This window comes from Hyperolius riggenbachi, chromosome 3 (assembly GCF_040937935.1).
Source record: "Hyperolius riggenbachi isolate aHypRig1 chromosome 3, aHypRig1.pri, whole genome shotgun sequence".
Taxonomy (NCBI): domain Eukaryota; kingdom Metazoa; phylum Chordata; class Amphibia; order Anura; family Hyperoliidae; genus Hyperolius; species Hyperolius riggenbachi.
The window spans coordinates 221,824,725-221,848,485 of NC_090648.1; the positions used below are offsets into that span (position 1 = coordinate 221,824,725).

The 23,761-nt window shown below is 43.0% G+C and overlaps 2 protein-coding genes across 4 annotated transcripts in view; both read right to left on the reverse strand.

Annotated features, from left to right (window-relative positions):
* DAPK2 (death associated protein kinase 2) overlaps positions 1–4,823 on the reverse strand; it is a 134,483-nt gene extending 129,660 nt beyond the window's left edge. For 2 of the 3 annotated variants that reach the window (XM_068275801.1, XM_068275798.1), the window contains exon 1: positions 4,753–4,823. The gene's annotated coding sequence lies outside the window, so the exon portion shown is untranslated. Of the gene's footprint in view, positions 1–4,619; positions 4,644–4,752 lie in introns of those variants that run through there. The other variant, XM_068275799.1, reaches the window with a different exon arrangement.
* Positions 4,824–18,335: 13,512 nt separating this feature from the next.
* The window catches only part of TBC1D2B (TBC1 domain family member 2B), a 66,601-nt gene continuing 61,175 nt past the window's right edge, over positions 18,336–23,761 (reverse strand). Inside the window, exons 10-11 of the mRNA XM_068273610.1 lie at positions 22,960–23,081; positions 18,336–21,431 (exon numbers count right to left, since the gene is read on the reverse strand). Of these exons, the coding sequence (XP_068129711.1) occupies positions 21,236–21,431; positions 22,960–23,081 (318 nt within the window). The 3' untranslated portion in view covers positions 18,336–21,235. The remainder of the gene's footprint in view (positions 21,432–22,959; positions 23,082–23,761) is intronic.

The following is a 23,761-nucleotide window of genomic DNA, read 5'->3' on the forward strand; positions in this document are numbered from 1 at the left end:
TTTTGGGCAACCGGAGTCAGAGTTGGAGTCGTTGATTTCATAAACTGAGGAGTCGGAGTCGGGAGTCGGAGTCGGATGATTCTTGTACAAAATCCACAGCCCTGTTAAGTATTAGACTAAGGAGTCGGAGTTGAGGAGTCGGAGCCATTTTGGGTACCAGGAGTTGGAATTGGAGTCGTGGTTTCATAAACTGAGGACTGCCCACTGTTATTTCATATGAGCATAAGCGGCTACAGTAATGTTGCAATAGGTTAGGGAACCACAGCTATGGTACATGCCAGTACCCACTGCTGTGAGTGACAGAAAACCAAGCGCCCACAGATATCGGAGCATAACCGATAGGAGACAGCGTGTTAGACTTGGTAAACACACATCAAGCTTTCTGGCCGTCAGTACTGGTGCACCCCAGGGCTGTGTGCTTTCTCCACTGCTCTACTCACTGTACACCAATTACTGCATCTCCACAGATCCATCTGTTAAGGTTCTGAAGTTTGCAGATGACACAACAGTAGTTGGTCTCATACAAAACGGGGATGAATCTGCATACAGGCATGTGGTGGGACAGCTTTCCTCCTGGTGCAGCAGCAACAACTTGGAACTAAATGCTCTCAAAACCATGGAGATGATAATAGACTTTAGGAGATCTCCCCCCCCCCCAGCACCTCCCCTTAACCATAAATGGATCCACAATAACCCAGGTAGAGTCATTCAAGTTTCTTGGGTCCACAATCTCACACAACCTAAAATGGGATAACAATACGGCCATTATTATCAAGAAAGCGCAACAGAGGATGTACCATCTACGGCTGCTGAAAAAGTTTGGCCTACCTCAAAATTTAATAGTGCAGTTCTACACTGCAATTATTGAATCCACCATAACATCATCTATGACTGTATGGTTTAGCTCCTGCTCAGCATTAGAAAAGGGGAGGCTGCAGCGCATCATCCGAACAGCAGAAAGGATAATTGACTGTAGCTTACCTTCCCTGCAGGATCTTTACGCAGCAGGTGCAGAAAAAGAGCAACCAAAATTGCCTCTGACCCCACTCACCCAGCTCACTCCATCTTCAAGCTCATGCCTTCAGGAGTAAGATTCCGGTCAATCGCTACCAAAACCTCCAGACACAGGAACAGCTTTTTTCCTCAAGCGGTAGCCATACTTAATGCTGAACCACGTTAGAGCTGCTAGGACTGAAAGTAATCAGCACAGAACTAAACATGAACAATTCTCACATTGCTTACTGCCACTATACTTATAATGTCCTTGACTTGTAATATACACACTGTCTGTCCTTGTATTGTTTTTGTTTGTGTTTGTTAAGCAACTGCCAAGACAAATTCCTTGTAGGTGCAAACTTACTTGGCGAAATAAAATTGATTCTGATAAGTGACCAAAAAGTTTACAAAAATGTATATGGAAATTTTTTTTTTTCAAAGATGCCAGATTAGCCTGCCAGATTCTGGTTGGTGGCATTGCAGCTGAAACGCACTAAAAAGACAAGCTACTATATTTTACCCTCTTTAGGCTCTTTGATTTTATGTTTATTAGCATGCAGTGTATTCATACTCACATTGTACGCTGCCAAATTCATATACAGCCAGCTGCCATTAGTTTTGTGGTATGGCACATCAGTTATACCCTCCTACACAGCCCCCAGCCCACCCCAATCATGTTCTTCTTTCAGTGCATATGGCGCAAGCTTGGGCAGGATGGTCAGTCTCCTTGAACAGCACCACCATGTTAACAGTCAGGCCAAGCACATAGAAGTAGTATAGAAAGTATGAGGCCAAAGAGGGAAGTTGGCCTGCATGAACATGAGCAGTAAGACAAGCTGTTGTCCACTGGCATATAGTACAATCCTGATCAAGAAGGTCAGTACAAGTAGTGAATGTGAAGGTCTGGACCAATCAAATTTTCCTCTGTGCTAAATCTGTAAAGGGCTGCTCACACCCAAGTATGAGGGGATGGAGTCAATATGTTTACTTTTATCAGCTATGACTTAACTAACTCTAAAGCAGGCCCTACACACATTAATTTTTCCCCAGCAGATTTGATCACTCTGACTGAGTCTGGCAAAAATCGATAGTACAACATGCTGCATCAATCATTATTTCTACACATTTTGGCAAAAAAAAAAAAAAAAAGAGTGGACATGGCACGACAGCAGCAGTAGATAGTCAGCACATAATGATACACTGTATTGAACAATGCAATGCTAAAAATCAATCAGATGTGATGGGGGTGGTGGGCACAGTAGAAGTGGCGAGGCTAAAAAGCTGTGGGCCCCGGTGCAAGTTTTAATTGATATGGCGCACCAAAACCAAAAAAGGACAACCAGTGTCAGAGGTGCAAGAAGGGGATGGGGAACAGTTTGTTAATGATTTCTACTATTCAAATAAACTATAGAAGTGAATATTATCAGCACAGGACCAATAAAGAGCTATTACTGCAGTTGAAGAAGGACCCCTTGGGGCCCCTCTGGCCCAAGGGCCCCAATGCGGTCGCAACCTCTGCACCCCCTATTGCTACGCCACTGGACAGTAGGTCAACAACCTAATAGTATCTAATAGTGCAATGCTGCAGTTTGATGGATTTTCATTCGATTTCATTAGTGAAATCAATTGACAATTTGTTTGCAATGTATGGGGGATTCAATCCCTCTCTGATCAGATTCAGATCACAGAGGGATCTTTTGCGTGTATGGCTAGCTTTATTCAAGGCTAAAGTGCAGCTTCACCCCATAAAATCTGTTTGTGTGCATTACATATTCACCAATATAAATGTGTCTGCTGCTGCAGTAACACTGACTGTGCATATAACTGTACATGGTCACCAGTATACATTTGTCAGTTGATGTTGCAGTACCACGGCTTGTCTGCATTACCTGTTCACCTGTATCCATCTATCTGCTGAGGTTGCAGTACCGCGGCTTGTCTGCATTACCTGTTCACCTGTATCCATCTATCTGCTGAGGTTGCAGTACCACGGCTTGTCTGCATTACCTGTTCACCTGTATCCATCTATCTGCTGAGGTTGCAGTACCGCGGCTTGTCTGCATTACCTGTTCACCTGTATCCATCTATCTGCTGATGTTGCAGTAACCCTGCTTTTGTGCAATGCATATACATATCTGCTGCTGTTTAAAGGAGCCTAAAGTGAGAGGTAAATGAAGGCTGCCATATTTATTTACGATACCAGTAGCCGGCCAGTCCTGCTAATCTCTTTGGCTGCAGTGATGTCTGAATCACAAACCTGAAACCAGCATGCAGCTAATCTTGTCAGAAACATCTGTTCAGCATGCTTGTCAGGGTCTATTGCTAAAAGTATTAGAGACAGAGGGTCAGCAGGGCTGCCAGGCAACTGGTAAAAGGAAATAAATATGGCAGCCTTCATATACCTCTCACTTCAGGTTCACCAGTATACATCTGTCTGCTGACGTTATTAATACTGCTTATGCATAAACACGGCTTGTGCCATTACATGTTCACTAGCATACATCCAATGTTGGTGCTGCAGTAACACTACATGAGTGCATTGCATGGTCACCAGTATACATCTGTCTGCTGCTGTGCAGTACCATTACTTGCATGCATTATGTATCTAACAGGGTTAATGATAAAGATTGTTGAAATGCAAGCTCCTTAACCATGTGTTGCACTTTAAAGTGGTCTATGAATGATGAATGAAAAGATCATATCTAAAAAAATGTGTTTAATGTACCACACACCCTTTAATATTCACTGAAAACCACTTGAAAGTTTCCAGCCTGACTAATGGTTTCTTCTTTATCTGATTCAAAATCTGTGAAGTGAATGATAGAAATGTAAAATGTGTGTGGGGGCACTTAAAAAAAACATCTGCACTCCAGAAATGAAAATAACAGCTGAATAGGGGTGCTCATGCTCCAGTGTCGGGGTTATCTCTGAAATGTATCACTAAACTGCATTATGACAATAGCACATAGGAACTGGCAAGCCACTGGAGACAATAGCAAAAGGAATGTTTGTGCAACAAAACAAATTCCTAAACTGGATTCCTTTGGGAAACTGAAGTTCATAGTTGGAGCTCCTCTAGAGACTTGCTGCAGTCTATTTCTAGGCTTTGTTAGGAGACTGAATAGAATTAATGTCTTCTAGAGTAATAAAGACAAGACAGCTCAGGTCACCCATTCTGCAACACTTCTTTCCCACCCTGTTCCTGTTCCTCTCCACTCTACAAGCACAAGTTATCACAGTGCCCTAGGCTATGCCAACAATCACTCCATATACAATTAAAGGTGCAGGAAAAATCGGTTACTAGTACTGATGTGACATCATTGTGTAAAAACGCCAGTTGTGTCACGCATTTAACAATCAGCAGCTTTTACAATGCTGAAATCATGCCTGTAGGTCACAAGAAATAGATCTATATAATAACTATGTCATAGATTGAAGTAGAAGCTAATAGCAAACACCCCACACACAGCATGAAACACCCCTTATCAATCTTTCAATAACAAGATGTCCTATATCAGCAACAACGTTGCAAAGCACTAAAAGTCAGTTTTACAAGAAGACACATATAGGGGTTAGCTGTTGAAGCACTCCATACTGAAGAGAAATAAAGGTGTGAGCATTACCCAGTATTCTGCCAACAGACTTCTCATGCAAGCCACCTCTCCTGCATATGTGAGAACCCCTCCTTATCACAGTGTTTCTAATTATTCTCATTGGAAAACAACGTGTCAAGCGTCTGTCCGGAAGAAAACTTACCTGCAGGAGCTGTCAGTACAGACCGGCGAGAGTTCAGAGAACTTGCAGGCAGACTTCTTGCTCCCTCCCCCTGCACTATGTCACAAGAAGCCACACTTCTGCTGTTGTCATTGCGTGTCTAGAAAGTATACGATGCAGCGAGGGCGCCACCTAGCGACCATTCAAGGCAACTTCTTGAAGGATTACTGCAACATATTTTAGCAGCTAAAAATAAATATAACCACTTCGCATTCAGACCTTGTTTTCCCCTTATTGACCAGAGCAGTTTTGACACTTTAGCGGTGTCCCTTTTTAATCAGCAATAACTTCATCTGTACTTGTGCCACTTAAATTATCTATATATCGTTCAGGATAAACTAGACTTTCATTGGTATTTTGTCCCGAGAATTTTTTTTTTCTGCGCATTTTAGCGGGAAAAAAGAGGGAAAACCGTTAAAATTGCATTACTTCTCAGGTTTTCTTCAATTCTAGTAAAAAATACAAAGTGCTACAGTAGGTAAAAGACATGCCATCAGTATTAAGTCCCCCAAGGATAGATAGCCAGATTTGTGCCCAGTATCAGACCCCCCCCAGTATAGCCAGATGTGCCCCCAATATCAGCCTCTATTATAGCCAGATATGTCCCCGCATTTGCGACCCCCCACATTTATATATACAGCTGCGTATCCCAATAAAGCCCCCCTCATTATAGCCAGATGTGTTCCCAGGATCAGTGCTCCCCATCATAGCCAGATGTTCCCCCAGGATTAGCGCCCCGCCCCATTATTGCATATGTGCCCCCCAGCATTAAGTTATGTCCCTAAGGACCATCAGATGTGCCCCCCATTATTAAATCCCCCACCGCATTACCCTGATGGGCCCCAATAATAATTTCAAACCCCCCCCCCCCACTTCAGATTTGGAACCCCCACCCTCTTATGGGCAGCCAGATGTGCCCCCCCCCCCCTTACCACTTCCCCCCCCCCCCCCGGCCAGATCGTTAAAAAAAAAGCCCCTGCAAGATGAATATCTCACCTGAACTGGTTCCTGCGATCATCCTGCAGCTCCAGCCTCCATTCACAGCGCTTCAACTCAGCCCTGTGATACCGAACACCGAGTCCCGGCTTGATGACGTCATCAAGCCGGGACCCGGATATTCAGCGTCACAGGGCTGAGTGAAGAGCGGTGAATGGAGGCTGGAGCTGCATGATGATCGCAGGAACCAGTTCAGGTGAGATGTTCATCTTGCAGGGGCTTTTTTTTTTACATTCCGACCACGGAGGTGGAGAGATGAATGATCACGCTGTTTGCTACAGCGGTGATAATTCATCCGCGGGGGGGGGTCACTAATTGGCTACAAGGGAACATGTTCCCTTTTGCCAATTAGTAAGGCAGCTGACAGTGCCGGGGGGTGCGCTCTGAAGTGCACCTGTTCCTGCACAAAAGGGCTGCAAGCAGGTCAGTATATCTACGTCGCTGTGGCTTGGAGGGTGCCACAGCTGACGTAGATATACTGTAGTGGAGGGGAAAGTGGATAAAAATGTATAAGATGCTCAATGAAATATAAACAATTTCGGCTTGCAGGCAAAGCTAATGAAAAATGTAAGCCGCTTGGAATTGGGTAAGTCAACTTCACTTCCTGTTGATTTTTATTGGCTCAATTTTATTTGCATTTCATTGACCATTTCAGTAGTACTGAGCTTATGCAATTTCTGCACAAATATAAAAAAAATAATATATATATTTTTTTAAATAAAACTTATTTGTATGTACTTCTATATTTTATATATAGCTACATAGTTAAACTTTGTCACTGTAAAGTCACAGTCCTCAGATATTTGCAAGTACCTGTCTGTAGACTTGCTGCCAGTCTACAAGAAGTAAACGGAAATGTCTCAGGAATGAGACTTTTGCAGAAGCCAAAATAAGGTCCAGAAGCGTTGAATACACTTTCAGAGCAGAATATACAAATACCATGTTTCTCTGAAAAAAAGGACAGTGTCTTATAATGATTTTTGCTCCAAAAGATGTGCTAGGGCTTATTTTCAGGAGGTGTCTTAAATTTCTATCGAGAAGTGTCTCTCAGCAGAACATTTCCTGTTCCTTTGTACTGTCTTGTTCCTGTGCTGCTGCGTGTCCTACTGCCTTCCCCACTGTGCCACCTCTTCCTCTGCTGGATTTGAAGGTATGCTACTGTACTGATCAGGCACCTGCCCTGTCATCCCTGCACATAGCTGATAACCTTGCTGTGTGCTGAGATGTCAGGACTGGTGCCCATTTGGCACTGCATCACCGTGTCCCTGCTTGTTGGCCACCTCTTCCTCCTCTTTAACTTCCGCTATGGCTTATTTTCAGGGTAGGGCTTATATTTCAAGCATGCTCAGAATTCCAGCTAGGGCTTATTTTCAGGGTAGGTCTTATTTGCAGGGAAAGATGGTACCTTTACTTAGTCCCGTGAAGTCCCATTGTTCAAATATTATTTCTTGTCTGCTTTAGAGGAGAACATACAAAGTCCTTTCCATTTAAAATATTATCCAGAGTTCAGTTACACTTGAATATCTGCTTAACACTAATAAGCACAAGCTATAAAGCTAATTAGGAATCAGGAGAGAACATAACTTTTATAGCCTAGGACAATTTGACCTATTTTTGACAGACATTTGAACTGCTCGTTTGGCAGCCTCCATATTCCTTTCACTTCAGGGGTGTTTTATCTCAAGAATATGACTGTCTACCTGCTGCTTCTGTGTTCATGTCATCCTGATTCCTCAAATTAAAGGATACCTGTAATAAAGTAAAATGCCCCTGGGGGTACCTACCTCGGAAGCAGGAAACCTCTGGGTCCCTAATGAGGCTTTCCCCGTCCTGTGCAACACTGATCCAGCCCTGGCTCCCTCAAACAGCAGCGGATGGCAATATTTACCTCTGCGCTCCAGTGAAAGCACAGTACCAGCTTCTCCCTCAGGCCTCGACTATTTTCACCGTCTGTACGCTTCTACGGACAAGCTTGGCAGATTTTTGGGGGGTGCCAGTGCTGGATCGGGGCAACACAGGAGGACTGGGAAGCCTCATTAGTATCCAGAGGCTTCCTCTTCCCGAGGTAAGTACCCCACAGGGGCAGTTTTTTCAATACAGGTACACTTTAAGGGCTGGTACACACCAAGAGCCTGAGCGCTTTTAAAAACGCTAGTGTTTTAAAAAAAGCACTTGGCTGTATTTGAATAGGATGGCTCACACCAGGGCGATGTGATTTTTTCCCGAATGCAAACGTGGGTCCTGCAGCATTTCTGCCGATTTCAATTCAGCCTCAATAGGAAAGTGGAAAAATCGCTCTAACAAGCTCTAGATCAGAGCGATTTTCCAAGCGTTTTTGTTACAAAACCAGTACACTAGCAGCTGTACTGTACAAAAAAAAAAAAGCTACACGAAAACGCTCCAAAAATCGCTAGGTATCAATAGAAAATAGCTCAGAACATGCCTAGGATCATCTCGAAAAATTTCTTCAAAAAGCGCTGAGCTTTTACGATTATGTTAGCGCTTTTAGGTGTGCACTGGCCCTTATATGAGTAAAACAGATAGCGATATTGCCACCTTTTCTCTCTGCTCCCCTACCTGTAGCTACCATGAATATAGAAAACACCCCAATAGCCTGAACTTCTATTGCCAGCTGTCTGGGGATAGCATATGACTCTGAGCTCTTGTATAAACCACATATAACCTCATTAACTACCTCCATCTCAAAAATATTTCCAGAATTAATACCTTTCTTACACAAGAATCTACTAAAATTTCTAGAGCAGCCATTGCCACAAGTTACATCAGGGAGCGCAAAGTAATTGTAATGAGCGCACGCTACACACGGTCCTCTCTGCGGAGCATGTGCTCTAAACGTACGTGAGGTAAACCTATTTGCCGCACGATACCATGAAGTGCATCCGTGACAGTCCACTAGCGTGGGTGCTACTACGTTAATTAACATAGTAGCCGCCTCGCTAATGAACTATCGCAATCGCGCTACTGGTATCTCGCAGCAATTAGGTTTACCTCACATGAGTTTAGAGCACATGCTACGCATAGAGGACTACACGCAGTGTGTGCTCAGAACAATCACCTCGCGCTCCCTCAAGTAACTTGTGATGTCTGCCACAGTTGTTTATTATAATGAATCAATCCCCTTGTCTCCTGCAACGTCCTACTTTGCAGCCTCCAAATAAAAAACAAATTTGCAATTTGGCACCCACTTAACTCTGGTCCTTGATGTCATCCACCTCTCCTACTGCTCCTCTGATGCTGTCCTTCTCTGCCACTCGTTCCACTGGCTGCCAATTACAAAAAATATCCAGTTTAACCACTTAAGGACTGCAGTCATAAAACCCCTTAAGGACCAGACACTTTTTTTTCCATTCAGACCACTGCAGGTTTAACGGTTTATTGCTCGGTCATACAACCTACTATCTAAATGAATTTTACCTCCTTTTCTTGTCACTAATACAGCTTTCTTTTGGTGCTATTTGATTGCTGCTGTGATTTTCAGTTTTTATTATACTCATCAAAAAATACATGAATTTTGTAAAAAAAAAATATTTTTTTAACTTTCTGTGCTGACATTTTTCAAATAAAGTAAACTTTCTATATAAATTTTTGTCCAAATTTATTGTACTACATGTCGTTGATAAAAAAAAAAATCCAATAAGTGTATATTTATTGGTTTGGGTAAAAGTTATAGCGTTTACAAACTATGGTGCAAAAAAGTGAATTTTCCCATTTTGAAGCATCTCAGCACCTGTCATGTTTCATGAGGTGCTAGTATTCCAGGATAGTATAAATACCCCCAAATGACCCCATTTTGGAAAGAAGACATCCCAAAGTATTCACTAAGAGCCATGGTGAGTTCATAGAAGATTTTATTTTTTGTCACAAGTTAGGGCTGGTTCAGACGGACGTCTGCGTGGCGTCGCGTTTGGGGGCGTTGTGGCGGCTGCGCGGTCAGGCTTTCAGTAGCCTTCGCGTCGCGTTCCGATGCGGTCGCGTTTTTTCTTCCCCTTGGGGGACATTAGCCGTTGCGGTTGGCCGCAACCTGGCAGCTACATGTCGCTTCCAGGGGCAGCTCGAACGCTCGCGAAAATCGGGACCCAAACGCCGCGATCGTGCAAACGCAGGCGAAAGCTCGGTGTAAACGCTCCCATTCAATTGAATGGGAGCGTTTACCACAACGTTCCGAACACTTGCGGTAGATGCTCCGCAAGCGTCCGTCTGAACCAGCCCTAAGTGGAAAATGACACTTTGTGACAAAAAAAAAAAATAAATTAAAAAAAGTCTCCATTTCTGCTAACTTGTGACAAAAAAAAAATGAAATCTGCCACGGACTCACCATGCCCCTCTCTGAATACTTTGGGGTGTCTACTTTCCAAAATGGGGTCATTTGTGGGGTGTGTTAACTGTCCTGGCATTTTGGGGGTGCTAAATTGTAAGCACCCCTGTAAAGCCTAAAGGTGCTCATAGGACTTTGGGCCCCTTAGCACACCTAGACTGCAAAAAAAGTGTCACACATGTGGTATCACCGTACTCAGGAGAAATAGTATAATGTGTTTTGGGGTATATTTTTACTCATACCCATGCTGAGTGGGAGAAATATCTGCTCTAATCACACCCTGGGTGTCTCAGGGTGTGATTAGAGGGGGGAATAGATGCAATCAATGCATTGGGGAGGGGATTAGGTAGGGGTCTGAGGGCGATCTGAGGGTGTGGGCGGGTGATTGGGTGCCCGCAAGGGGCAGATGAGGGTCTGATCTGATGGGTATGATGGGTAGCAGTGACAGGGGGTGATTGATGGGTGATCAGTGGGTGATTAGAGGGGAGAACAGATGTAAATAATGCACTGGGGAGGTGATCGGGGGGGGGGGGGGGGGTGTCTGAGGGTGATCTGAGGGTGTGGGCGGGTGTTTGGGTCTGATCTGATGGGTAGCAGTGACAGGTGGTGACGGGGTGATTGATAGGTGATCAGTGTGTGATTAGAAGGGAGAATAGATGCAAGCAATGCACTGACGAGGTGATCAGGGGGGGTCTGAGGGCGATCTGAGGGTGTGGGTGGGTAATTGAGTGCCCGCAAGGGGCAGATTAGGGTCTGATCTGATGGGTAGCAGTGACAGGTGGTGACAGTGGTTGATTGATGGGTGATCAGTGGGTGATTAGAGAGGAGAACAGATGTAAACAATGCACTTGGGAGGTGATCTGAGGGCGGGTCTGCGGGCGATCTGAGGGTGTGGGCGGGTGATCAGGTGCCCGCAAGGGGCAGTTTAGGGTCTGATCTGATGGGTGGCAGTGACAGGTGGTGATTGATGGGTGATTGACAGGTGATCAGTGGTTGATTACAGGGGAGAATAGATGTATACAGTACACAGGGGGAGGGGATCTGAGGGTGTGGGGTGATCAGGAGCCCCCAGGGGGCAGTTTAGGACCTAATCTAAAATATAGCGTTGTCAGATAGTGACAGGGGGTGATTGATGGGTGATTGGGTGCAAACAGTGGTCTGAGAGGGTGATCAGGGGGGTGTCTGAGGGGTGCTGTGGGCGATCAGGGGGCAGGATCAGTGTTTGTGTGTGCTTACTAGGGGGGCTGCCTCCTGCCCTGGTGGTCCTCAATCACTGAGACCACCAGGGCAGGAGGCAGCCTGTATAATACGCTTTGTATACATTACAAAGCGTATTATACTCTTGCTATGCGGCAGATCGGGGGTTAACAACCCGCCGGCGCTGCTTATTGGCCGGCGGGTTGACGTCGCGGGTGGGCAGAGCCTAATGCCAGTGGATACGCGCGATCCAGGCAATTTAGTCCCCTGGGAGCTGCCGCCAATTGGCGTTACGCGGTCCTGGGGGTGCTACTTTGCCACCAATTGGTAGTGGGCGGTCGGCAAGTGGTTAAACTCCTGCAGCGGACCGCATTTTAAGTTTGTTGGGGAGCTTGGGATGTTGTTGTTATGCCCTGCATGGAAGTCTCCTGTCTTCTAGCGTGGTCAGGTTCTGAATTCTTGCATCCAGGGTGAGATACAAAAGTGACATGAATGTCTGATATAACAGACATAAGCAAAAATAGTCAGACGTGTTCTGTGACGCTTCTAAAGCACGTTGCGATCACGCAGGCATGTGCCTTGTCTGCACAGGCGTACTGATATAGATAAGCACATGGTGATCACGCACCCTTATCTGCACAGGTGCATGGATGAAAAATCCTGCGCAGACACTGAATTCTGTCTATATAAAGGAGGGAAAATGCTTACGAGTTGGGACTCTCGAAGGACAAGCAGACATGCCATCGCCAGGTATTTCCCCTCCGAGGTCGCTGAGGTCCCCCAATCTTCTCTGGGTGATGCTGCAATACTTCGTAAGAAATAATATTGATGCTCACTAATTACTCAAATACAATGCAACTATGATTCTGCAAGCCTACATAATTATTATATCAGAATTGTAGCTCAACAAATATTACTATTGAACCTTTCCTCATGTTTTGCTGCAATTCATTTTACCCACTACGGTGGTGAGCGAAGTTAGAGGGTTCAAAAATGCTTCCTGTGAGGAAAAACACAGGGCTTCTTATGAGTGTCACCTTCGCCTTAGAACTCTTTTTCATAGCGCTTCCACTTTGCTCCGAGCCTGAAATCCTTTAAACACATCTTTTCAGGCGTGCTTATAATTTGCCATACTCAGGTATTGAGACTCACTGCTTCATCTCATAATCCCTTCATCTCCTCACCTAGTTTCTCCACCCCCCCCCCCTCTAGATTTTAAACTTGCAAGAGCAGGGTCTTCCCCCTAGCATTTCCTTTTTTATGATGTACCTTATTAAATGAACACGTACCAGTACTGCAGATGTTTAAAAAAAAAAAAAAAAGTATTTGTTTTTTGTACTTGTGTTGCTGGATGTTCTGATTGTGCTGTACACATTGAACTACTAATGTATTTATAGGCCCCCACAATTGTCTGCTTTGTACTCTGCCTTGTGCTGCATTTGTGAATCACTGTGGTAGATATAGCTTTTTAGGATGTAGATTTCAGATTCTGGGAGGTAGCAGTCCCTTTAAATGAAATGAGTGAAATTCAGTGTTTTATGCTATTATAAGCAACTACTTCATCGGGAGAACAGCAAGGAGAACGCCAGCGCATACCACTAAGGCTGCATCTGAAATGACCACCAGCTCAGTGTTTAGCACCTATATAGACTTTCTGCACACTTCGCATTCAATTCAGATGCAAATCATATGCAAATCATATGCAAATCTGCTACTACTTATCATGCAAACAGGAAACTCAGGAGGAGGGGCTGGGAGCAGCTAACCTGACATGTTTCATAGTTACAAAGTTAAGGAAAGGTGGGGGGAGAAAGGCTGTGCATCCCTAAACACATGTTGCAATTGAATGGTTAATCGCACAGGCATACACCGCCTCTGCCAGACTGAAAAATGCATGCCCTGCATCCAAGACAAGTGCTAACATTTATTAAACTAGGAGGTACTTTAGCTTCCAATATGGTTTGCATGCAAAGTATATTATACTAGACACTTGCGCCACGGTGAGGCAGACCTCCGGGCAAGACCTCTCCAATCCTTAAAATAACTCCAGAGTTAATTTACCTCTGTAGTTATTTTCACATGCAGCTAATTAACAGCCTGTCTTTAACTCTGGAATTATTTTAAGGATTGGAGAGTTAACTTAAAGACAGAAGAATTAACTTTAGGTTTGCCTGAGGTAAAATGTTTCCTGAATACTACATGCCTTATCACCATGGTAACCACTCTAGAAACGTTATTAAAGACAGGAGATAAGCTTAGTGAAATTCACTAAGCTTATCTCCTGTCTTCCTAGAGTTGTTACCATGGTGATAAGGCATGTAGTATTCAGGCAACATTTTACCTCAGGCAAACCTAAAGTTAACTCTTCTGTCTAAGTTAACTCTCCAATCCTTAAAATAACTCCAGAGTTATTTTAAGACAGGCTGTTAATTAACTGCATGTGAAAATAACTACAGAGGTAAATTAACTACAGAGGAGGTAAATTAACTACAGATGAGGTAACTTAAGGAATGAAGAGATAAGATAACTCTCTCATTGTGTGGAGGTAAGTTTTCTCTTGCCTTATCTCCAGCATGATCTTAGTGAATTAAGGCCAATGATCTTAAACAGGAGGCAAAATCGACCCCCGCATTGGCTACAGAAGAAACAAAATAAATGGCCATCACACTTTCCAGACCCTACAGTACAATACTCTACTGCAACCTCAGTATCATTGAGCCACTTTGGAGAGATCTCAAACGTGCAACTCATGAAAGAAAAAGTCCAAATATTTACGTGAGCTGGAGGCTTTTTTATTAAGAATGGGCAGCTTTAGAAACAAAGTAAAATCCCTCATCCACAATTATAAATGAAAGACTACTAGCCGTCATTGACGCATAAGGGGGAATCAACAGTATTAGGAATTAAGGTTACGCAAAAACGTTTTTTTCTTAGGGACCATCTCAGTATTCTCTTCTTGACCATCTCAGTATTCTCCATTAAAAATAAAAGAAATGTGTTTTGCCCAATTACACACATTTTTCTTAAAGACAAACCATGATAAAATACCGCTCTCCCCAGGTAAATGGCAGTGCAGGAGCCTGGAACCGGATTCCAAACGACAGACTGAAGACAAACCAAGGGTTCCGCACTTGTCCAAACTGGTTCGTTTGTTCAGGACGTATCAAACATCAAATAAAAGCTATTAGCTTTTATTTGATGTTGGATACATCCTGAATAAAGTGAACCAGTTTGGACAAGTGCGGAACCTTTGTTTGTCTTCATTTTTCTTAAAGAGTTGTAAGTTTTACAAAATTTGCATATGTACATATATGAGCACAGTTATATACTGGGTGCCTGTGCCATCCTTATTAATCTGCCACTTGATGCAGGCAAGAGACCAACAATGTATTACAGCCAGAATGTCAGAACTATAACAAGGGAAGCAACATTTTTAGCAGTCAGAAATCATGCAAATGTATGAATCTTAAAAATTTACAAATCTGCCGGGGTGTGTAAGCTTATGAGCAAAACTGTATGAATGCTCATGCATGGAAGCTGTATAGCATGACATTTTTGAATTACAGTAGAGTCTCGGTTATCTCATGATGAACTTTGTATTAAAAATGTTAAAAACAGTAACTGAAAATGTATTAACCTTGGAGGAGCCAAGGAGTCCAGTCTTTAAAGAGAACCATAGGCGGTTCCTTGGGGGGCAGATGGAACACCGAGGCATGTTCTCTGCCTCATGACATGCCTCTGTGTCCCCACACCGACGCTCTCTGCCCCCCACCACTGCGCTGTAGCCCCTCGGAGATTAGCAATATTTGTCGGATATTTGTGGGAGAGGGATTCCCTGTTTACAATGCCCACCAGGGGCGTTCCTGCATGGTTTCCAGAGCTGCCATTGGGCATCTCTCTCTCTCCCTGGCAGAGCCCCCTGCCTCCCTGTACGCTGTGAATGAGAGAATTAATCTCTCATTCCAGTGTCGTGACCCAGAGGTCACGAAAGTGACAGTGGGCCATCGAGGCCCACAGGAGCGGCGGGGAGTGTCGGGATTGGAGGCTACCTGATCCGCGAGTGCCCCCCGTTCAGGTAGCCTTTTTTTTTTTATTTCATGAGTCTACCTCGGGCTCTCTTTAAAATGGAGGTCCAAGCAAAAAAAAAAAAAACAAAAAAAAAAACAAAAAACAACACACCACTCCACTTACCTGGGGCTTCATCCAGCCCCTGGTAGTCGTTCTGTGCCCTCGCCGTAGCTCCGGTGGCTCCCGGTCTTCCCCGCTGCAGAAGCCAACCTCGCCAGGTCAGGTTCCGGGTAGGCTTATTCTGCGCAGGTCACGTGGTCGGCTGACGTCGTCAGGATTATACTGCGCAGTACAATCCTGATGACGTCGGCCGAACCACGTGACCTGCGCCGTGGAGCGCACAAGAAGCCGACCTGGCAAGGTCAGCTTCTGCAGCGAAGGACACCGGGAGCCACCGGAGCTGCGGCGAGGACACAGAACGACTACCAGGGGCTGGAGGAAGCCCCAGGTAAGTGGAGTTTGTTTGTTTTATTAGCTTGGATGTTTCCTTTAAGCACAGCAGGGCCCACAAACAACCTAAGAGATTGTCCTTCACCACTGAGTTCTGCTGACAATTTGTGCTGGTTGGTTTAGATTGCTGGTTATTTGAGTTCTGAATAACTGGGACACTACTGTAGTGCTATTAGAACACAACTAGGGTCCTGTATATGACCAGCTAAGCTACAGTGGACATCTGGTACTGTGACAGCAGATAATTAATGTGAATGTGGGTTTGCAGTACTTCTGTAAACAGATCAACGAATGGAAGGCTGCATTTTTCACAAGTGAATTAGGCTGGCAGTGAGCCATTTTAGATGAATAAATTGTAATTTATTATGCACAATTTAGTGAGTTTTTTGGATTAGAAGTTGAAAGATCACTGTTAAATCTGCCAAATGGATACAAAATGGATACACTTAAATCTGCCAAATGTATACCTGACATACTTATGATGGTACTTTGTATTCTCCCTACAAGTTTGGTTGAGTTTTGAGGATTGGGGTGATTGATCCCATTGGGCACCACAGTTCTCATTTGGTTTAGCTTTCCTCTTTGTTTATGGAGGAAATCATGGGGGTAAATACTGGCCCACATGGGAGCAGTCATGTGGGGTTTACCGGTATTTGCTTTATTATGTTTAGTGGAGCATTTTGCTCATTGGGTATACCCAAGTTACGCTGTTTATATGTCATACTGTCTTTCTGTGCCTCGACAATCATGTTGTACAGGATTTATTTGCTGCTAGTGGCTAATCCTGTATCATTATTATTCTGTATATGATGTGATTTCATCTATTTGTTTGTCTTGTTTTGACAAATGCTGATAAAGAATCTTAAAAAAACGAAACATCAATTTCAACAGCAGCGTTTCATTAGTCGGTTTTCAAACTGCATAAAATTAGCATCAACTCAGAATGAACTGCATCTTGCTGACCACCTATTTTCTCCAACTGGTCTGATGACATACTCAGAAATGTGAGCAATTGTCTTTAGCAGCCATGTTCGTTTTTTTTTCTAGAACACAAAACACTCAGAGAATCTCAACAGAAAAATCCAGCATATTTAATATGACAAAAGAACCTTTTCACAGATCCAGGGGAATGTGCAATGATACATGATGATAATACACAGTTTCATTTATGGAGACACTAAAATTAGATCATAGCCAAACACATGATGTAAAACATGTGTAACAAATGTAACAGAAATTAGCTTTTACAGAATTCTTACATATTTTCAATCATTTTGATCCATTCTGCAGACTGTGACTTTGTAGAAGACATACATCTTTTGAGCTGTAGCCTAGCCATAGATGGTCCAATAAAAAGCAAATGATGGGGCCCAGTTGAAACAATACTTTTTGTGACAATCGGCTGTGATGAGATGGAGCAACAAGCTTTTCCAATCACTGGAGAACACAATGGCAAGGAAGTGACGTTTTGTAGTTTTTGGAAAATCTGTGCGACTCTTCCCCCATCTCTTGCGTATACTGGAGTACACACTACACTTCCAGGTGTTTTGGAAAGCCTGCATGGTCCACAGAGACAGTTCAAGGCTCGCTGCCCTTCATTTCATCATATATGTTTCCATTACCTCTGTCAGGCTTCTACTGCTGCCTAGCATTTTCAAGGGCACCAAGAGTTTACAATCAGAGCGCTGTCTGAGGCTGGGCTTTGAAAGCCAAACTAAACCTAAAGCTTGACAAGGCAATTCCTCAAAGCAATCACACTGATCAGTGTAAATGAATCCCACTACCTGTGGAACTGAACATTTCAAATTGAAAACATTCTGCTTGCTTGTAGTGGTGCACCTGCCCATACAGACTGGAGACCTTTAGTGCTACAAGTAAAGTTTCTGCTGGGATACTGAGGTTTGAGCACTTGAAGACATGAGCAGATCTTCAACCATCTTTTTGGGGCAATTATTCCAATTGGAATAAAAAACAGACAATGTACGTGTACACGTTTGGTGGCTCTTCTGTGTCAGGTTTTGTTCCCGTCACATTAGATCAGTCGGCACACCATGTGACATACGTACAGCCAATATTTATCAACATAACCAGACACAGAATTTGCCAAGCATATTTGACCCATAAAACAGACACACTGTTTTCAACTTTGCTTCTATACACTCTTTATAGTCACTCATCACCCTGATTGCTGTTAAAATTTGCTCTGTTCAAGTATGGGATGTGTTGGACTTTAAAGGGAATTGGCCAGAAAAGCTGCAGATGGTAGCTGCAACACCGAACAAGCTTGCAATTCTGTGTGTGGCAAGCACCAAAGAAGGAAAAGTCAAAAAATAATGACGTGCTATGACTTCAGCCATTCGTGCACTTTCAGGCATCTTCTAGTGTAAAAAGTCCAAACGAGTCAGCACCATCTCGTAGATTAATAGCTCTTGGAGTATAAAAATTAAAAAAGCATGATGTGCTCAGCAGTACAGCTGAGAGCATCATGCTTTTTTTTAATATTTATACTTAATAAAGAGCTATTGATCTACGAGACGGTGCTGACTTGTTTGGACTTTTTACACTGCACAAAAATGACAAATTATTCCAGAGTAAAAGAAGCTTAAACAATTTTGCTTCTCTACATAACGGGCAACAGCTTTACAGAGAAGAGAATGGCAGCTTCTTTCTGGGGTCCTCAGGTAAGTACTGTATTTTGCTTCAGGATCCATTGTAATTGTCACTCACATGTAATGTTTTACCCTTCATCACTGAAACCTGCTGTATGATGGGGGAAGTTCTATGCATGAAGAAGGGTGACTGTTGTAAACCAAAGCAGTATTTTAGATTAGGCTTACCTTACTCTGAAAAAAGGAATGCTCTTAACAAATACCTGGCACCATTTATAACATTGGAATCTTCATAGTGCGTAAGTGTACTGGCTGCTGCTGAGGGCACAGAGATGGATAACTAAATAAGATGGACTGGTACTATGAGCACTTGAGATGTAACACAGGTCCACACCAATGCTCTTTACTGCACACATTCCTCCTTTACCCCCAGAGGGTGTGATTTACTGCATGTGGAATATGCTCAACACTGGCATAATGTACATTCTGTGTCCTTAAATTTCTCTTTTAATTCCTCTGAATACAATAAGATGTTTGAAGTGAAGACAGGATAACGTCACAGCCGATTAGATTGGTAAGCCATTTTCAGAGTTCTTGGAATTCCCTTACACATGCTGAAGTGGTGCACAGTGTACTCCACACCACTGGCTGCTCTCACGAACTGGGCTAAGCGGAACCCAAGTAATTCCATGTAGTCTGATAGAATCTAACTATGAAACTTCAGTTTCCCCACTTATTAGTTGCCTAGCCTCAATACTGGTGCCCAAGTGACAACATCAACAGTGGGATCTGGAGAGCACATGAAAAGGAAGGAAGGGGTGTGGTAAGCAGAGGCATGAGGCGGGAGGAGGCTGGCAGCAGAAGTAGGGAACATGCCTAGGCTTTTAAACCAAAAAGTCCTAACAACAGGACTCAACACAAGTCAGCAGAGCTTCATTAATGATATAGCATACAGCCTTGCCACCACTTTGATGCCATGTAATCCTCTACAAGTTTGATTTGAAAAATATACAACTTAGTATACTACTTTGTAACCAGTTGTGAAGGTCACAAAATACTTTCTATACTGCATACATTTGCACTTCTTATGCTGGGTACACACCATGCGTTTTCCCGCTCGATCGGGATCGATTTGACTATTCCCGGCGTGCTCGATTCGGGCTTCGATCGTTCCTGCCGTCGATTTTGCATACTTAACATGCAAATCGATGGCAGGAACGATCGAAGCCCGAATCGAGCACGGCAAAAATAGTCGAATAGATCCCGATCGACCAGCGAATCGAGCGGGAAAACGAATGGTGTGTAGTGTCCCCAGCATTAGTGTCTGTACAAAAATTTTTTTTTTTATATATCATTCTACAATAGTTGATCTTAGAATGCATGAAGGCCCTTGGTTACCAAAATGCCTGAACTACGTGGCTCTACGACACCAAAGCAATGTCAAACTGTGCTGAAGAATGATGGAACAAAGTTAAAAAAAACTTTACTGACAGATTTTGTATAACACTGATAGTATGGATTTCAGATTTAAGTCTAAAACGCTTCAGGTTCATTAACCAGGTCCCAGGCAACTAATATACTGCTGCTGACTTCAATAGGCTAAATTGATGGACCAGTTCAGATTTGCTGCTTAGAAGAATTTTCTGCAATTCCCTATTGAACAGTAATATAATTGTGACCAATTGACAACATTCACTCAATTTCAAGTTGTCATATGCACAAGCTTTTTTTTATGATGACTGCAAATTTGTTTATTTCAGGACATCTTAAAGGAGTATCACTTTTTTATATTGAACAAAACACAAAAATTACCAGTGATAGCGTTTGATTGAGAAGGGTGCCAATAATGCACACAATGTAGATGCAGTGTGCTCTGTGCCCGCAGAGCCCTCTCTAAACTGAACTGGTTCAAGCTTTCAGCAGGGAGGGACAATACACAGGATGCAGTCTGTTATTTTCAAGGAGAGCTGAACACACCTTAACCAGACATTCAAATCTGTAGTCCACATGAATACTATTTATATCACGTCACAAAATCATGAACACATCCATGCCATTGTTTACCTCTCTTTCAGATACCACAAATCAACAGGTTACAAATGCTGCAAACTGCTGGCTTAATTAGTATCAAATTAAAGAAAACCTGTTTAGTAGTTTGGTCCTAGATTTATCCAGAAAAGCAGCATGTAATTCCCCTGACTGTTATTGGTACCAGTACTTTTTGATCCTTAATACTGTTTCAATTAAAGTGAACTTTACATTATTCAATGTAATACAAAAATATAAGTAAATAAAAGTATCAAAATAAGCAGAATGTAACATATAAAACCAGGACAGTCTGTTACACATACAAAATAATTACAGGTTAGGACTGGAATGATAGTGGAACATACCACTAATGACTGGGAAGCGCAAGTGCTTTAAATCGCTGTGATAATGACAAGAACATTTTACACCATGCTTTGCTACTTAAGATGTACTGCCTGCGTTGTCCGCCAAGGCAAACTACTATCTGCATAGTGCTGTGACCCCTTGCAACCAAGCAATAACTGCAGATATCCCTGGCAACCATCAATCACTGATTTGACCATGATAAACTGAGATTTTCTATTAATGTCCTTTGGGCCGCATCTTCAAGTCTGTTTTACCGTTCCCATAACCACAGAAATAATGCAGGAAATATGGCCTCTTCTGTTGGGAATGATCTTCAGATGATTTCCACCATAGCAGATAACTCACGGAAAAATTTCTTAGTATAGAAATACGGCCAGCGTGATTTCTCGAGTCAGTACAGTGAAATTCTTCCTGCTTAGCTGTCCTCATCGTCATCACTAATAAGATCTCTCCTGTCAGGGCTGGTCTCTCGCTCTCTTATAAAATCGGCACGAATGGCCTCCAGCTCAGACAGCTCCAGCCGCACTTTCTCCAAATGGTATGTGCGCCGATTACGAATCTGTCGGAGTGGGAATGGATTCATGTCCACAAATGCAATGTTACCGAGTTTCCTGCAATACAAGAGATACATTAAACATCTATAATGCAAACAGATTTTAAGGATACTACCCGAACGTTCCACTGTGGCATGACAGAACTTGTTTTACTGCTCATTCTAACAGTTAATGTGGGTGGCCATACACTGGTATGTGCTATGATACTGTGACCAAATATTTACATGGGGGGGAAATCACAGTGCATAGAAATGCTTGCAGCAGTGTAACACCATTGCAACCTACAATGCCCCCCATGGGGTGAATGACATACACTGCATATGGTGTTATACAGTGCACACCACGCATTGCCCCGCTTAGTGCGAACAGCCGTTACATACAAGTCAGATGCAACTGATGGGCAAAAACTTGAAAACGTAGTGTCTTAATTAATCAAACAAATATGGGAAACTAGCTGATTGCTGTATATGTAACCTGGAGTTCAGCAGGGAGAGAACTGGTGAGTGTGCAGCTACAAAGTGTAGATAAAAACAGGAACAAAATCAAAGTTTTACTGAATTAACCCCTTTGCCCACCAAGTTATGGAAGCAAGCAAATACATGCAAGCAAATACACCACCGGAAGCTGGGATGTAATGTCAACAGCAGCAGCTAAGAATGGTTTGGACATACACTATACAGGTAGAGGAAAGATATCTACCTAGTGAGAGTGACATGCATGTGTGTGTTTTGGTGATGTTAGGTACAGTTAAACTGCCCAATAACAGTCCAATTTTAGCGAAGAATTATATATACTAACCTATAGAACTATAATCGGAAATAAAATGTCATGACACATTGAGCAACATCATCTAAACAAACCATCAAAACAAAGCAATCTGTACTTCCTATCCATCACAGCAAATCAGAAGCACAGTTTTCCCCATCTACAAAATTGTTGTCAATTTTTTTTTTGAAGAATGGTTTGTAGTCAATTCGGGACACCAATGGAGTTTATTTTCTGCAAATCGGATGACAATTATATGATCACTAAAGATTCTTTGCTATAAATTGGACTGTAAGTGGCCTCCTTTAGACTAATTGACTAGTTTCATGAACAAGAGGGAGAATCTCTCCAGTGGAGACAGACCACAAAGGGATAAGTGTTTTTAAAGTGAACCAGAGACGAAGCACCCTCATGTATTTTACCATATATATCAGTGGGAACATTGGAGAAAACAACTACCCTGCTCTCGGTTTCATTCTTCAGCCTGCTAGTTATCAGCCCTGATAAAATCCCCGACTGAGCATTCAGTCTGGCTTTGCTCAGGAATCATCATAGCTGCTGTCCTGTGCAGTTCAGGTCCACTTTCAAATACAAGCACCTGACAGAAACCATCTTTCAGCACAAAAAGCTCTGCCCTGAAACCCAACTGATCATCACTTCCATATTAACCTGCTGTAATAACTCCCATGGGTCTGGAAGCTATACACCATTTCTGTTGCCTACCATTAGGCCAGTACTTGTCTCCTAGAAATCTGTGGGGATAAGAGCCAGGCCCTGAACAGGTTGACCATCTATTTTGGCTGGTTTGTGGAACATTTACCTTGCATCAAGGATGGTCCGGCTGAAATAGCGCAAATACTTGAATATGGAGGTCGAATCTTGTAGTTTTAAAAACTCCTCTTCTTTGTACTTAAATAATGCCAGGGCAAATCGAAAGATCACCTGAATGGGGACAAGAATTTCAACCCTTTATATTTTTGAAAACTGAGTGCCATTGAAGCATTTATATTAAAAAAAAAAAAAAAAAAAAAAAAAGTACAGCAGGAAAAACAAAACAAATTAAAACCCCATTCTGGGAAAATAAACTCCACACCACCAATACTACCACCACAACAGGCTCCATAGGGTAACCATTAAAAAAAAAAAAATACATACATACAAATTGTCTCCCAACGTTTGCATTCACATAATCAGTCACAACATTATAACCATTGACAGGTGAAGGGTAATACTACTGATTACTGATAGTGGCAGCAATCTGGGGTGGGATATGCTGAATGCTCAGCTTTTGAAGATGATGTGCTGGAAAAAGGGAAAAGAAGAGCAAGAATGTCAGCGACATTATCAAGGGTAAGAGCAACTGAAAACAGCATGCATTAATTGGAGGCCTACCAAAAGTGGTCCGAGGAAGGACAATGGATGAAGTGGGAGCATAGGCATGGCTGACCAGTGCCCACTGATGTATGTCTCGCTCAGTCCCACAGAACTACTGCTAATGCGCAAACGAATAAACCTAAAGGATACATATGGCAATATTAAAATAACAGATTGCGTGGCCGCGCACTCGGCATGTGCAGAGGCTGCCAACTTGGCTGGGTCGCCAGCTGCTACAGAGGGGGAGA